This window comes from Dasypus novemcinctus, chromosome 2 (genome assembly GCF_030445035.2).
Source record: "Dasypus novemcinctus isolate mDasNov1 chromosome 2, mDasNov1.1.hap2, whole genome shotgun sequence".
Classification (NCBI taxonomy): Eukaryota; Metazoa; Chordata; class Mammalia; order Cingulata; family Dasypodidae; genus Dasypus; species Dasypus novemcinctus.
Window position 1 is genome coordinate 112,237,277 of NC_080674.1, and position 16,230 is coordinate 112,253,506.

General features: G+C 43.0%; 1 protein-coding gene across 5 annotated transcripts in view; it reads right to left on the reverse strand.

Annotated features, from left to right (window-relative positions):
- The window catches only part of EFNA5 (ephrin A5), a 293,886-nt gene extending 288,367 nt beyond the window's left edge, over positions 1 to 5,519 (reverse strand). The window contains exons 1-2 of one of the 5 annotated variants that reach the window (XM_004484095.3): positions 5,217 to 5,519; positions 3,434 to 4,843 (exon numbers count right to left, since the gene is read on the reverse strand). In XM_004484095.3, coding sequence (XP_004484152.1) covers positions 3,434 to 3,558 — 125 coding nt within the window. In that variant the 5' untranslated portion in view covers positions 3,559 to 4,843; positions 5,217 to 5,519. Of the gene's footprint in view, positions 1 to 2,361; positions 3,382 to 3,433; positions 5,109 to 5,216 lie in introns of those variants that run through there. The other 4 variants (XM_071209285.1, XM_004484094.4, XM_058276905.1 and 1 more) reach the window with 4 other exon arrangements.
- Positions 5,520 to 16,230: the final 10,711 nt, after the last annotated feature.

Consider the following 16,230-nt stretch of genomic DNA (forward strand, 5'->3'; position numbering starts at 1 on the left):
AGGGACAAAGTCATATTCTCCTTGATTTGAATTTTCAGTTCTCAGAATTACTTAGTAACACGTCTGGCTCAGAACTCAGCCTAACATTATCAACAACATTCTGTTACTCTCAGTAGTTAGATGAAACTCATACATCTTTTCAGATTTTAAAATTATGGAAGATGCATTTAGGCAAATGTTATCATTTCTTTCTATTAAGATTGATACTTCTCAATTGCTATTTCACAGATTAGTGCTAATTCAACACATGAAACCAGTTTGATTCCCTGACCAATAAATACTGGTAACTAAAAAGTTATCCACATTTGAAAACTGAACATTCACTTCAAGAAGTGACTACCTTGGGAACACAGATTCTGACAGTAAAACTACTCTGACTGCAAATAAGTTTAATATTTTTTGCTCTGTGTACCAACATCTACGGATATTTATGGTATCAATGGGAAGTCAGAAATGAAACCCAACGTAGCCAATAAACTTCTATAACTACACAAATTTCACATTAAGATTTAAATCCTATAACCAAGGTGTCATTATTTCATTCTAATTCTTTCTAAACATAATTTCAAATTAGAGTTCATTAATATAAGCTGAAATATTTACTTCACTTAGACACAGTATACATCATTATCAGCTTAATGTGTCCACTGAACTTTACTTCTAAGAGGAAAAAAACCTACTCAAGTTGCAATTAAGGTTCATTTTTTCAGAAATGTTGAAGTATTTTGATTCTATTACTAGTTTAGCAAAATCTTAAAAAATAGGTTTATGTAAAACTAAAAGGCCTGGTTATCTTACTTTACCTAATAACATGTATGAAAAGGAAATGTAAAATAATAAATTTACAGCATTTAGTAAAGGCATGCAAACTTCTAAAAAATATTCACAATATTTTATGATAAATATTGGTTATTTTTAGATTACTTATTTTGCATTTGGACCTTTTAAATTTCATCCAACTTGACTTTTTGAAATGAGTCATAAAAGCACTGTCTTACTCAACGTTTCAGAGACAAAACTGCTTACCTATTTTAAAAATCATATTATTTTTAAGGTAAGTTTTACTGTGGTAACATACCAAGATGCCCTAAGATAATATACCTTAAGAAGACTAAATGTTACATTTGAATCTCTTGGGGAGGAGAGAGCATATCACTCTTTCTTTCAGACATTATCAAACTGATAATGATGAAACAGAAAGGAATTTCCAGAAATCTTTAGTACACTGAGTAAACAATATCCTTGGTATTTTAAAATTCTACAGATTAATTTAGGCAGATTCAAAGCATGGAATCTAGAGCAGAGGAGTTTTCTGCAGGCAGGGAAGATCTATTAAAAAACATGCCCTGTGACAAAAATCAATGTGCTAATCTCAAACCAAACAACAGTATCAAAAGCAAAAAACAGAGATAACCTAAGATAAAATGTTCTCAAACTAACTCAAGCTAGCTTGACAGGTTAAGGGGAGTTGGGGGGTGGGGTGGATGGAGTGGGGATGTTGCTGATCCTTGCCGTTTCTCAACCAAGAAAAACTGGAACACCCAAGTACCCAGATAAATGAATAACAACATGAGAAAAAGACCACACCGTGAAGTCTTGAGTAGGAAAGAAAAGACAAGAGCAAAATGTCCCAAACTCAACTAACTGGTTTCACTGTTACTCTATTTAATAAGGCGCTAAAGTTTAGAAATATAAATTCCTGTTTCATATACGCTGTCTAATAAAGCCCAACAGGGAATAAAGCCAACCAACGTAACGAGACTTGCTTTTAACACCATCACAACTAGAAAGCTTGCTCTATTTGTCTTGTCAGCTTTAATAAAAGGCACCCCTGGCAGGACGGCTTCTCTTTCTCTTTTCCTAGTGATAAGTGGCATGTCATAGAAGAAATAGCTTCCCATCTCCCACCACCCACCTTCACGAGACTTTTTTTTTTAAAGCAACTTTCAAGGATGTCTCAGCTTCCATTTGGCGGTGCATTTCGGGCTTGAGCTACCTGGGTATGACTTATGTTTCCTGGGTTAACTGTGGTAGTGAGTGCGGGGAGAGGATGGGGGCTCCCTCTCTTTTCGGCAACAGGTGGACCGCTGGCAGGGAAAACTACTCATCTTCAAGGGAACTGACACAACTTCAAGCCGGGAGTCCATCCCACGCCTGCAGACCGAAGGAAGGCGGGAGGCGGCGGAGAGGGCCAACGGGTGATAGGAAAAATTGGGAATTGCCCACCGGTTAGGGGCGCGCAGCAACCACAAGGTCTTTCCTCGGCCTCCTGCCTCTCAACTTCCACTCCAGGGCAAGAAAAAAACTTGTGGGTTTAGGTACAACTGATACTATTTCCCTCCCAGCGGGCACCGGGACTACCTCAGAGCTGGAACCCTGGCCTCGGGTTCTGGAAGGCAGACCAATACGGGCCCAGAGGGGCCGACTGCCGCGCGCAGGTCCCGTAGAAAGTAAGACTCAGCTGCTCCGGACTGCGATGAGTCCGCCGGGCACCTTGAACAATCGCCTTCCTTCCCCATTTGCCGGGTCCATGAGCTCAGAACGTCCACTGCTGGTCAAGGTCCATCAGGCGCACTAGGGAGGCCCTGAGCGCCCACCTCTAGCCTCCTGCGTCCCGCGCGCCCAGCGGGCTTCAGAGACGCCGGCAAAACGGTTCCAGGTAACCGGGCGCGTTCCTCCGGTGGCGCACTGTCGGGCTGCGGGAGGACTCCCACCTCCCGGGCTGGCCATCTCCAGCAGCAAGCTCCGCACACATGACGTAACCCAGCATTAGATCAAACTTTCTGGCACCTTGAACCCACCGGAGGGTGGACGAGGTGGGAGAATCCTCACCACCGCCAACCGTGCAGGGGCAAGACTGACCCAGTGGCGGGGTGATTTCCTCGCACTGAATATGAAAATAAAAACCTAAAGCTTCCGCTTCCCAGCCCCCCTCACTTCCCCCAGTTCGTACGCGCTTTCTGCGTGCACCGAAAAAAAGAAAAATTAAAAAAACAAAACAAAAGAAACTTTGGGCATTTCTGCCGATTCTTCCTGCTGTCCCTGTTCACCCACGCACCAGGTGAAAACTACCCGCGCGGCGCGCTGTGGGACCCTGGCGCCCCAGCTCTGCGCCGAGATCAAGATGCTGGCCAGCCTGCCCCTGCGGGGAAGCGAAAGACTGCCAACTCGCGCCCTTTTGCGAGTCTCCCTGCGCCCCACCAGAGGGTCCCGACAGCCGTGGAGACTTGTAATTGCCCGGTCTTTCCGCGACGACTTAACAAAGAAGGGCGCGACAGGCGTGCTCCCCAAAGCAATCAGCGCCGGGGAGACGCAGGCTCCTAGGGCACGCGCCGCCCGCGGCCGGTGCGCACTGGTCCCCGCAGCCACCGCCACTCCTCTGCAGGCCCGCGAGGCCGGGGCAGCCCCGGCGTCCCACCCCCCATCGCCTTACCTGGGGTTGCTGCTGTTCCAGTAGACGGCGTAGCGGTCGGCGACGGCCTTGGAGCCCGGGTCCTGGCTGAGCACACACATCCAGAGCACCAGAAACACCAGCGTCAACATCTCCACGTGCAACATCACGCCTGGCCAGCGGCGGAGCCTCCGACGCGCCACTTCGGGAAGAAAGCGGGGATCCGGAGGGAGGGAGGGACGGCGGGAGAGAGAGAAAGCGGGAGCCAAATAAATATGAATAAATAAAAATGAAGGGGGCGAAAAAAGAAAGAGGCGCACACCAAGCTACGGGGGCGGGGGAGAAGCGAGAAAAGAAGGCGGTGGAGTAGGGAGAATAAAGATAAACTCGCACCCCCACTGGAGGGTTCAGGAGGAAAAAAGAAGCTCAAGATGGAGAGAAGCGTGCGTGTGTGGTGGTGGCGGCGAGGGCGGGGGAAAGGGTGCCAAGCGGTGTCTCGGGCGGCGGCGGCAGGCCAGTCACCCCGGGAGAGGGAGGTGCGCGCCGGGCCGGGCGGCGGCAGCGCGGGTCGGGACAGGCGGCGGCGCGCGCTGCACAGTCACCGGGAGTTGCGCGCCGCGGCCGCGGGGAGACATACACCGGCCCGCCGGGCCCGGCTCAGCGTTGGCGCCGCAGGCTGCGTACGGCTCAGCCGCTGCCCGGGGCCCTCCCGCTGCGCCCGGCTTCTCTCCAAGTTACTTTGGTGGCTGGTGGGAAACTGCAAGAGGAGGGCGCCGTGTGGTTGGGGGGTGGGGAAGCTGCGTGCTTGTGGCCCCGGAAGGCTGAAATTCCCTCTCCCGATTCCTCTGCGCCTCAGCTGGGCGACTCGAGGAAATCTCGAGGAGTCGTAGGTGCTGCGGGTTCCGGGAGGTGCGCCGAGAGGGGTGGGGAGCCGGAGCCGCAAACCCAGCCCCGCCGGCGTCCTGGAACTGGTTAAGCTGCAGCTGCACTGGCGAGGAGCGATCTTGCCTCGCAAATCTCAAAGAAAAGTTTGGCTCTCCACGTCTTCCAGCAGGTTCCCCGCGTCAGAATCAGACTGCGGCGGCGGCGGCGGCGGCAGACGACACCCTGGGCGCTGGCGGAGCCTCGGTGGAGATTTCTCTCGCGTGCTTTTCTTGGCCGGAGTGTGCGTGCGCTAGAGTGAAATGCAGAGCAGAGGTTACGAACCAGCCAGCCAGGCGGAGCCGGGATGCCCAAACCTGCAGGGCGACGCAAACCCAACTGTTCGTCTGGAGAGCGGGACGGGAAACAATCACTTTCAAATGGATCCCTCCAACTCCTGGATGAGCTGTTGTCAGTTTCCGATCGCCTTCCGCGAGCGAGACGAAGCCCTCAGAAGAGGTGCCAAGAGCCCCGAGTGAGCTCTCAGGAGTGTCCCTGCGACTCCGACGGGTCCGTTCCCAAGCCCAGCAACTTGTAGAGATGCATCAATCAGTTTGAAATGGGAAAAGAGAAGGGAAAAAAAAAAGACGCGAGTGAGCGGCACCTCCCGGATGACTACATGAGAAAACCTTCCCGATCCTCCCGCAGCTGCTCCTCTTTTCCCTCCTTAAGACACAGCAGCAACAAGAGGTGAAAACCACGAATCTAAAACGCCTACCCAGGCGGGAAAATAAATAAACTTGAGTGCAGCAGCACCAGCAGCCCGGGAGGAATTGAAACGACTAGCGAGAAGTAGAAAGGGGTAAAAGTCAGTTTTGCAAAAGAGAGAAAAAAAACGGGGGGGGGGGGAGAAAAAATGCTTTATGGGAAAAAATCTCCTCGGACACGCCCCCTCGTTAATGACCTGCGTGTAACGCCGACCTCGGCGGCGACTCGGCAGCAGCAGCAGCCGCACCGCGGGCGCCGGGAACGGGAGGCCGCGCGCGTGGACGTGGACGCGGGTGGCGGGTGGGGGCGGCTCCTCCAGGGCGTGTGTGCGCGAGCTCGGGTGTGAGCTCCGGGCCAAACTAGGGGAGGCACCGCCAGCCCGCGCCCAGCCAGCGCTGCGGCCGCGAACGGGATCATGTGGGCTGCTGCTTTTTTTTTTTCCCTTGCAGTTTACTTGGGAAGGGGAGGGTGGCTGGAGCAGCCAGTCAGGGAACTGCCTGCTGTTTGCTTACAGATCGGGGTTTTTTCCTTTCTCATTACTCGAACCGGATTGGTTTGCTCCACGAGAAAGAGGCGTTATCCTAGTCTCCTCCCGCCCCCAGTCCCTTTCCTTTTACCTCCCCACACCGGCCCCACCTTCTAGAAACCTGACTAATTGAATTACTCGGAGTGCTGAGGCGCCCTCCCCTCCACTGGAGCCCGGCAGCTGCGCGTAACCCTTTGAATGCTGAACTGCGTCTGGGCTGAGCAATGATTTGACATCTTTTTACCTGGGAGTAAGGGCTTTCGTTGTTAAGGGAACCGGTTCCTATCCTGTAGCTGGAAAGCCCTAATCTGTCGCTGGGGCCCCTCAGGTGACAGAAAATCCCAGCAGATGGGCTGACATGGCGCTTCAGCGAGTGCGTGTTTGTAAATCCCTGCCCTGTTCTTAACATCGCCCAGTGCCCGGCACTTGGTTATCTGTAAACCTAGCATCTCTCGTGTGCCTTTCAACTCCCCCTCTTCCTGCCTGGGATTTAAAGATTCATGAGCAGGAAGCAAGACTTCTCTTTAAAGTGATCTGAAAACACATTTTTTAAAATCGGAGGAAAAAATCATAGTTGAAATTGATTAAAATTCAGGGCGCACCTTCAGCAAGGAGGAAATGAATGCGGCGGGCGAGCCCATCAGAAATTCTTTACGCTTTTCCATTCCTTCCCCAGTTTGGTTCGCTGTCCATGCCCCAAAGGACAAATGCTTCGAAAGAACCAGGCGCGGGAAGAATCGGAGGACAGGAGCGCTAGGGACAGGAGTTCCTTTATTATTGAAAAAGGCCTCACGTTCCCGGACTTCCCGGGCAGGTTGCCGCGCCGCGGCCGTCGACCGCCTCCGGAGCGCGATCACCTGCCTGTGAGGCCTTGAGACGCGTCCCCAAGTCCTCTCGCGCCCGGGGAGCGTGCTCAGCGCCCTGCGCCGCGGGGCAGAAAGCTCCCGAGACCCGCCCTCGGGGGACTCCGCGGTCTCAGGCCGGTCTCTTTATTTTTCTCTCTTGCTCTCTCGGGAGTTTGCTACCTCGGTGAAAAGGGCTCATCCCAAGAAAAAAAGCAGTTTACGTTTAGCTACCAAACCTGCCTGTTCTCCTCTTAGCCCAATAAAATCAAATTCCATTTTCTCTCTTCTGCGCTTTCCAGACCTTGGTCTCGGGATTTCCAGGCTCTTGGAAGCTGTTTTGAAGCGTCCAGACGCCCTCCAGTGGTAGGCCTGCAGTCCGCACCCAGCGTGGGTATTGCCTACAGCTCAGTCTGGAATGTGTTTGAATGGAGAACCTGGGGTTATGATCAATAAAAAGTAAGGGTTAAGGAAAAAACTTACATAGGTATGTATTATGTGCTCGTGCCTAAAAGTTGAGTAGTTTCAAAATTACGGGAACTTTTCCTACCTGAAGAGATCCTGAAAGTGTCCCAGGAAAGTAACTTTGTTTTGTGAGGAGATGTAATGCAAATGGCAGTCTATAGAGTTATAGACTCCAACAAACAACCCTAACAAACCAACCACGTTCCTAATAAAAAAATAAAATTCAGAATTTAACATAAATGTTTCTCTATCGTCTGTATATTTCACAGTGAGAAAGAGGTGAGAAATTTTAAAGAGAACCAATAAAAGAAACTTTTTAAAAAATTGAACTTTCATTTAAATCATTTTCTTCTCACCCGCAACCCAGTCTGCAACCTTGCTGGTGTTCAAGTTCTTCACCTATTTTAGGGTGCGTTTGTTTTTCCTTTTGAGGAAAAGATGCTCTTCTCAGCCTTGCTGACTATAGCTCTAATAGGTGCTCATATGACAGAGGTAGTTTTGCAGGAAATATTCTGGACCCTTTTAAGGGATATACGTATCTTTAGGAAGAAGAGAATTCATGACTCCTGTCTTGGGAAAATGCTGATCCTCATCAGAGAGTCTTTTTAGTCAGGAAAATATCAGGTGTCAAGGAGCTAGCAAGCTAGCTTCCTGTGGTGGCAAAGCCAAAAGGGGTGAAGAAAAAGAAATTATAGCTACTTATTTCAAATACATACTGTAGCCAAATGTGAAAACTCAGCATATCAAAAGAATATGGTTGTCAAAAATATTTTAAATATCTCCAATTGTTTAAAGTCTGAATAGCCCCATTTTAAACCGGAAAACATTAAATATGGCCTTTATTAATATGATTCAAGGGATTGAAATAAAAGATATTTGGAATTTGCAACTTTTAAGACAGAATTCAAATGACTGCATGAAATAATTTATAAACAAAAATCAAATACCTCCTAGAATTATATAACTAAGCAATGATTGCTCCTGGTGTTATTAAGCAGTAATATGAAAGATACATACTTTGATAAATATACTTTGAAAGGAGGTATTTTAAACTATACGTATGGCTAGATAATGTGACTTTGATGCTTTAGGAAAACATTCAAGCAATTTGAATTTATACAAATCAGCATTATATAAAATAATTATATTATGATTAGTCTAATGTCACAAAGGCAATGACTTTTAAACTGGTATTTAAAGGTTAAATAGCCTTTTGCCAAGTATAGAAGGAGGTTCATAAATGACAGAGAAGGAAAACTTAAAAAAAAAAAAAGAGAGAAAGAGGGACAGAATGAGAAGGAAACTAAAACACAGAAGAAATAATAGTCCATGGTAGAACCGAATGTTTTGAATTCAATGAGTGAAACAGGGTTGAAGAGAGCTGAAGCCTGAAAAAATAGATTGGGAACAGACTGTAAAGGAGCTTAACTGCTGTTCTAATAATGTTGGGACTTAATGCTACAGGCAACTGAATACTTTGGTGGCTTTAAAACTGGTGACACTGAAGCACTAAACTATATGCCTCAAAATAAAAAGAGATTTTTTTTTCTTCTTATTTTGGCCTTAAACTATGTATGTAGATCAGGGTTCTAACCTTGACTGCGATTTAGAATCACCTTGGGAGCTTTTAAAGAAAGAACAACGCTAGGGCCTGGCTCCCTCTTTCAGTTGGTTAGGGGTGGGGACCTGGCATCTATATTTTTTTCACAGCTCCCCAGGGAATTCTAATGAGTATACAGGATTGAGAATCACTAATCCAGAAAATTTATTTTTACTTTAACTATTTAAACATTTCAGGCAAAAGTAAGTTATGTAATTATTTATCTGGAGAAATGTCTCATTTAACCATCAAGGCAGAAATATTACTACTTTAGAGAACTGAATTTCATGATCTTCTCTACTGAAATGGAAGTAATGCTTTTAAATTAATTTTTACACGGCACAACACTGAGTGATAGCCAGGATGTGGGTGCAGGGGGCGATCTTCCTTTTGGACTAGTTTTTCATTTGAATTAGCAGCCACCAGATAGAAGTTGAGTTCTATTGGGTCAAGTGGCAAGCCAAATAAATGAAATAAGCTGGTGAATCATACCCCACGGTCCACAAACTGAGCAGCTCCTGTTTAACAAAGTAGTTGAATTAGAACTAGTACCCAGAAGAGATATTAAAGGAGAAAGACGCAATAGTAAACATTAAAGAAATAATCAGACATAAAACTTTCTACCAGATGTGAACATAATGGTATTTAATCTAACTCTGCAATCTTTCTAGAACATTTAGAATTCATTCTGAAGACCCAAGAAGCTGGAAATAAGTTCAAGTCCTATCACCAGGTAGTCACCTAGCTGTCCTGCACACAGCCTGTTTTAAGTTAATAGTGAAGTCTTCCCCCAGCCCACTTCTCCCAGCCCCCTCCCTGTTCCTTCCTTCCACCCTTTCGTGTTTTTTTATCACGTTTCTCAGCATCTTTAGGTATAACTCTTTGCTAGCTTTTCTCTCTTCAAAGACTTTTGGGAAAGCCCCTTTTCTATTTCTGCTCTGTCCCTTCCATGTGCAACTGAAAGAGAAGGAAAACTCTACAAATGCTCTATTTTCCATTCTATGATCCCTAATTTCCATCATGAATTTCCCACCTTCCTTTATCCTCCCTTTACTTTCCTGGTGCTTGTTGGAGTTTATTTCGTTAGCAGCCCTTCTCTTGAAAGTCTGTTGATAAATAGAAGTAGTTTTACAAGTTGCTGCAATATTTTGAGACATTTTGAAAAAAAATTTATGAACTAATTGTCTCTTTTTTTATTGCTTTTCAACATTTCAAAGCATTATTTCAAATAAACCCAACATAGGAAACTTTTTAAACGTACAGAAATTTTAGCAGTCATTTTGATAAATGATTCAATCACATAATTTGACAAATATATCCATATGTATTATGTTTGTGTGTATAACAACTATTTATGCATTTATAGGTCAATTTTAAAAGAAACAAGCAGATACTGGTTGATTCAACCAACTTCCAAATCACTATTATCTAAAGCTTAATGTATGTACAATACAATTATGTACCAGTTTTCAACCAAAAAGTAAAATTGATGGGTGATTTTATTCTTATAAGCAACTTCCATGCTGTCTTTTACTATTTTTACACGTATATACTGTTTACTGCTCTGTATTTCCCCTCTTCACGTTTTTAAACAAAAATCACCCAGTAAAATGTAGCTGCATTTTACAAATCTAATCCATCAATTAACATAAGGTAGTTATACTGTCCTAAAATATTCTTTATGAAATATTAAATAATACTACATTCTTTGCTTAAGAATACATATATTACTGTGAATATATATTACCAAGAAAACAAATATTTATATTTATGTTTTATTACAAAAGTACACATAAACTCTATAGCATACCTTTGTTTTAAACAAAAAGAATATAAAGTAGCCTTTTCAGAAATAAGTTTCATTCATTTTATTTTCACATTCAGACTAATAATTAGGACATTTCTCTACCTCCAGTTCCATCTACTATACTATCTCCCAAAGAAGCATACCAGTAGGCATATTTTTATTCTTTCACTTGCTTAGAGACCCTCAAAAAACTAGTTCATCTTTTAAAAAAAATTTTGGATGGCATTTTAGATATACACATACATATTTATCTTAGCATATATATGTATATCCATACATATACACATATACATACATACAGAGAACTTGTTTTTCAATTAATTTTCACCTGATTTTCATCAACTTCTGTGAAAATTCATTTAGTAATGAGTGAGGATATAACCCTTAGTCAGTGAGCCAAATCATATAAAATAGGAAATGCCGATTCTAAGCCCCTGTTTAGCTTTAGCTTTACTTTTTCCCCCAAGAGCTAAACTGGCTATGCAAAGTAAAGTGTAAACTAAGAAACTCTTTTCTTAATTATTGCACTTTTTTTTTTCATATAAAAGACACTTTTAGGGGATTTGGGTCTTGATACTTTGCAGGTGTGGGCATTGTTTTTGGTTTTGTTGTCTCAGTCCATCAAAATAATTGTCTTTTTATTATTATTATTTCACCTGACCACACTAAAGATATTCCTTTAAAATAAATCTTTTTTTTTAAGTAATATTGTCCTCTTACTGCTGATTTATAACTCTAGTCTGATACTTCCAAATACCTTATGCCAACATTGTAAATTTTACCATGATGTAGTAAAGTTACAGGTAAGGTATAATTTTTTAAAGCATTTCATCTTATAGTTTGGGATAGTAGTTATAAAGCAGGTATCTATAGAAACCACTGTAACTCATGATCTTACAACATCAGATAAGAATGCACAGAAGGATTACTGACAAAAAAATTTTTGAAAGAAATATTTTACTGCATTGACTCTAAACTCAAGTCGAGGAGGAAAACGTGCTCTTTTTTTTCCCTTTTGAAGATTTTTTATTTATATTTATTTCTCTCCCCTTTCCTCCCACCTCAGTAGTCTGTTCTCTGTGTCCATTCACTGTGTGTTCTCTGTGTCCGCTTCTATTCTTATCAGCAGCACCCAGAATCTGCGTCTTTTTTTGTTACGTCATCTTGCTGCTTCAGCTCTCCGTGTGTGTGGCGCCACCCTGGGCAGGCAGAATTCTTTCACGCTGGGCGGCTCTCCTTAGGGGGCTCACGCCTTGCGCATGGGGCTCCCCTATGTGGGGGACACCCCTACGTGGCACGGCACTCCTTGCGCACATCAGCACTGCGCATGGGCCAGCTCCACACAGGTCAAGGAGACCCTGGGTTTGAACCGTGGACCTCCCATGTGGTAGGTGGACACTCTATCCATTGAGCCAAGTCTGCTTTCCAAAAATGTGCTCTTAAAATGACTTTTAGTCAGAGATTATACTCTCCATTTCCATTAGTCTCCCCTTCTTTTGGTATATGATATATACTAAATTAAATAGGATTTATTGGTTAGCTAGATTCTGAATTATTCTCTTTTCCTGTGGCTTAGGAGAGTGCATGTTTTAGCCCTTTCACCTAAAATCCATCAGGATCTTTTTTGTGGACTATCTAGTATTCTGTATACTTCCAATGCTTAATAAATATTACATTACAATATTAATATAACAATAAATCATCTTAAGGCACTATATAGGCTATTAAGTGAGTTTCTATTCTGTTTGAGCCAAGACATCAAAATGTTTAATTTTCTCTTTATGCATTCAAAGTAAGTTTAAAACTCCCTTTTCATGAAGTATTCTTGCATCCATAAGATGTCTACATGTTAGAAAGTGAAGAGGGGAGCCATGTATCATCCAGGTGTGTAGTTAATTTGTTCCATTTATCCTGGGGCTTGAGTTTACCATTTTAATAAAAGGGAGTTTAAAATTGGGTAGACAAAAATGGAACTAGCACCATTTTGTCAAGAAAATGCCTTTTTCCCAATGGCAATCCTGAAATATTTATAGATGATCACCAGTCCAGTAGCTGGGTACTGTTTCTTGCCACTAAGAAGTTCTACTTTGTATGTGATTGGTTATGTCATACTGATCTACACTAACAGCCACTGAAACCATGAGAGTTTTTACAGTTACAGAAACAAAAATGAAGTAGAAATGATTTGGCTAATCCAATTACATCCCCACTGATTGCTTGGGAATCCTAATTTGAAATTACCATAAAGGACAAAATTAAAATATTTTTCCTTCCAAAGGTATAGTCCAAATAAAGTACATTTTATCTACCCAATATATGAATCAAATCAAGTCAAATTGATGCTTTACATGCAGGGGATTCCAAAACCACCCCCACTTACAGTTTCCAATTTTCATCAGAGTTACATGGTATTTTATCTGTAATTGGCAAACTTATAGCTTTCTGAATATTTATAACAAGTGGTTTGTTCCTGCTACTTAATAAAGTTCACAGGAAATATTTTTCTGCAACAAGAACTTTTCATATAACCCTATATGTATACAATTAACATTTGGGCTTTTCTGATCCTCTTTGGATAATGTCATGCTTAAAAGACCAAACCAGTGTAGATGATTTATCCAGAAGTGATTCTTTTTCTAAAGTGGTGCACTTTAGAAAGAAAAATGAAAAGGTAAAATCAAAGGAAACTTACGTTTAGTTTCACCTCAACTCACTGTATCACTCACTTCTATTGATTTAACATTGTGGAACCTCCGTATTTCAGCAGGAGGATCTGCCACAAGACAGAAACTAAAATGACCCTGGAAGGGTCATCTTGCTGCCAATCTCAAATTACAACATATCTGCTTTTGGCTGACAGCCATGGCAGGCCGGGAGAAGTTCAGCTCTCTCTCCATTGATGGAATAGATGTGTTTCTAGGAAGTGGGATATAAAGTGAAATTTTATATATCAAGTCTCATCTTCCTGTAATTAAAGTTCTACACTAGGAGAAGGGTTTTGTCAGGGTCCCTTATGTACAATCCTTCTGAGTCTGTTTACTAACCTGCGTCTCTAATGCGCCCAGTTTAGTTGTGGAGAGTCATACACAAGCCCATCTTTTCAGGATTCATCACACTTTTCCCCTCTGCAGCAAATGACACCACTGACCACCCTCCTTTCTCAGAACTTTTGGATCCTTTGGTCACTCCACATTCTCCGGTTCTTTATTTCTCTCTAACCGTAGTGTTTCCTGCCTCCTGCCACCTCATCTGCAATGCACAGCCTAGTACCAGGCACATAATAAACACTCAATAATAATTATTTGTGCAATGGGTGAATAGTTATATGACTGCCCTTTCCCTAAATACACGTTTTTTCTTTAGTCCTCTTTTCCTTCTTTTCAATAAGATTTTCCTTAATAATTACATTCATAGTCAAAACTCCAATTATTGTCTCTTTGTGAAGATCTCCCAATTTCCAGCTCTGGGACTTAGTGCTTTCCATCATCAGACCCACATTCCCAGCCCACTCTTTTCCTTTTCCACATGACTATACTCTGATACCTCAAAGTTGACAAGTCCAAAAAGTGTATCTTATCATCCAATAAATCCGGCCACCCTCTTCCTAGAATTGCTGTTCTCTAGTATGCATAAGTAAGGCTAAAACCATCCCAAATGAAAACTACTGACTGACAGATTAGATAAAGCAGGCAACTCAGTATTCTGTCAAGGGATGCAAAAATTTGTTTTCCAAATTCTCATTTCTGTATCAAGTTGCCCCCTAACTCCTCTCACCCTTACCTCTGTCCAGTCTGCAGCCAATGTGATCCATCCAACAGGCAAACCTGTTGTTATTCTCTACCACTTAAGGGCTTCCCATAGCTCTCAAAAGTGGCTACGGAGCTTGGCAGGCACCCATCCCTGCCTTCCTCTCAGACCTCATCTCATAGACTCTTCCCTACATTCACTACCTTCCAGCCACTCTGACCTTGTGTCCTTTCCTCAAAGAAGCTGCATATCTCCTTGTCTCAGGGTCTTTGCTTATGCTCTCTCACTGTCTGAAACACATATGCCCTCACCTGGGTAACTTGAACTCATAACTTGAATCTCAGCTCAAATGTCAGAAGCATAGGGAGATCTCCATGGGGTATAGGTCAGTACTCCTCTAAATGCCCACAGGGCACTGTATTTCCTTTCATCATACCACCTGTCCTCAAATAGAAATTGTCTATTTGTGCGGCTATTTCATTAATGTCTACTTCTCCTTCTAGTTTGGTTGTTCACAGTCACCTCTTCAGAGCTTCGCACTGTGCACAGCACTTATTAGACACTCTGGAAATATTTATTGAATGATTTAATTTATGAAAATAGTGTGCCAGTATTTCATACTGTGTTTTCTCTGGTGGTTTCTATTAGGAAACTGGCATCAGTGTTATAAAAAAGGCAATGGAGATAAGAGGAATAAGAGCCTCTTAAAGATTTGGAAATAAGGGATTTCCCTCTGAAGGTTTAATCACAGAGGCACGATTCAAAGAATCCCCCCAGAGATATGCAAAACCAACCTTAAGGAAGTACTTGCAACCTAGAGCAAAACCTAACTCAAGGTCTTTCCATTTCTAAAGAAAGAGTGTGGCAACCTCTAAGGGAGTGTATCAGAAACGGAGCAAACAAAATCAACTGAGGCAAATTCGCAATTCTAATTCATTCCTTGTCTAAGGAACAGAGTGCCCGGTGAAGTTGACAGGTAAATCCTAACGGCAGATGAATCCATCAGCTGTCTTTTTCAGCCCTATACCATTAAACATTTAACTCACATAATGTCCTCCCCTGTCCTGATGTCCTCAAACAACTTGCTGATAGTTTGCATCTTGTGCATTCATTCATGAATTTATTGAGCATCTATCATGGCCCATGCCTTAAGGATATAGTGGTAAGCAGGAAAGAACTGGACTCTGCCCTTACAGAGCTTATATTACAGTCTAGTGTGTGACATAGACCACTCAAAAAGAAATTTATCTTAAGAAGTGTTGGGTTGTATAGTGGGCTTATGCTGCCTGCCTAAGATCCTTTCTTTAAAGAACGTCTTTCTCTTATCCTTGTGATCCTAGTGAAGGCATCCATTGCCATGACCTACCATGCTGCAATATCACTCCAACCCTATCGCCACTACAGGGGAGGGCACATGACTAAAACAGGCCGTCAGAATCCTTACTGAAATTTGTAAATGGAGCTGGAATTGAGACACCCTCTCTTTTTGGATATTCAGTTATGTGGCTGTAGGGTTGGGGTTGCCAGTGACCTGGAAAGTGGGTCGTCAGATTTATCAAATAAAAATACAATCTAAGAGAACAGGATAAATTTTAATTTCAGATAAACAGTAAATAATTTCTTCATGTATGTCCCAAACGTTGCAAAAAACTACGCATTATTTATCTGAAATTCAAATTTAACTAGGTGCCCTACATTTTACCTGGCAACTCTACTGAGGAGAGAAGCTGTATGCAGAATATTGTCAATAACCTGACCTGGGAGAAGCAAGCAGAGGATGAAAAGAGACATAAAAAGATGCAAAGACCCCTTGGATACAACTGTATCTCAACTTCCAAGTTCTGCTCCTTCGCAGTTAAGTAAGCTACTGTTTTTATGTTTTGTTTTGTTTTCATTTTGCTAAGTAGTTGGGCTTTTGGCATGCCTTTATGACCTGAAAAGGCATGACAAATATAAGTCTGATAATAAGAGGACTGCTGGATGCCATTGGACTGTGCGACAGGGTCAGTTAACATAATCTAGGAAACTGCATCTAAACTGAGACTTGAAGAATGAGTAGGAGTTAGCTGATTAAATATAAATAATATTTGGCACAGAGTAATTGCTCAATGAATATTTGTCAAGTGAATGATTAAAAATATAATTGGCATAAACCCACCTTTCACTCTGTTTCCATTGCTTCATTTTGCATCTTGTTCTGGTGTGCATGGCTCTGGAGTTTCA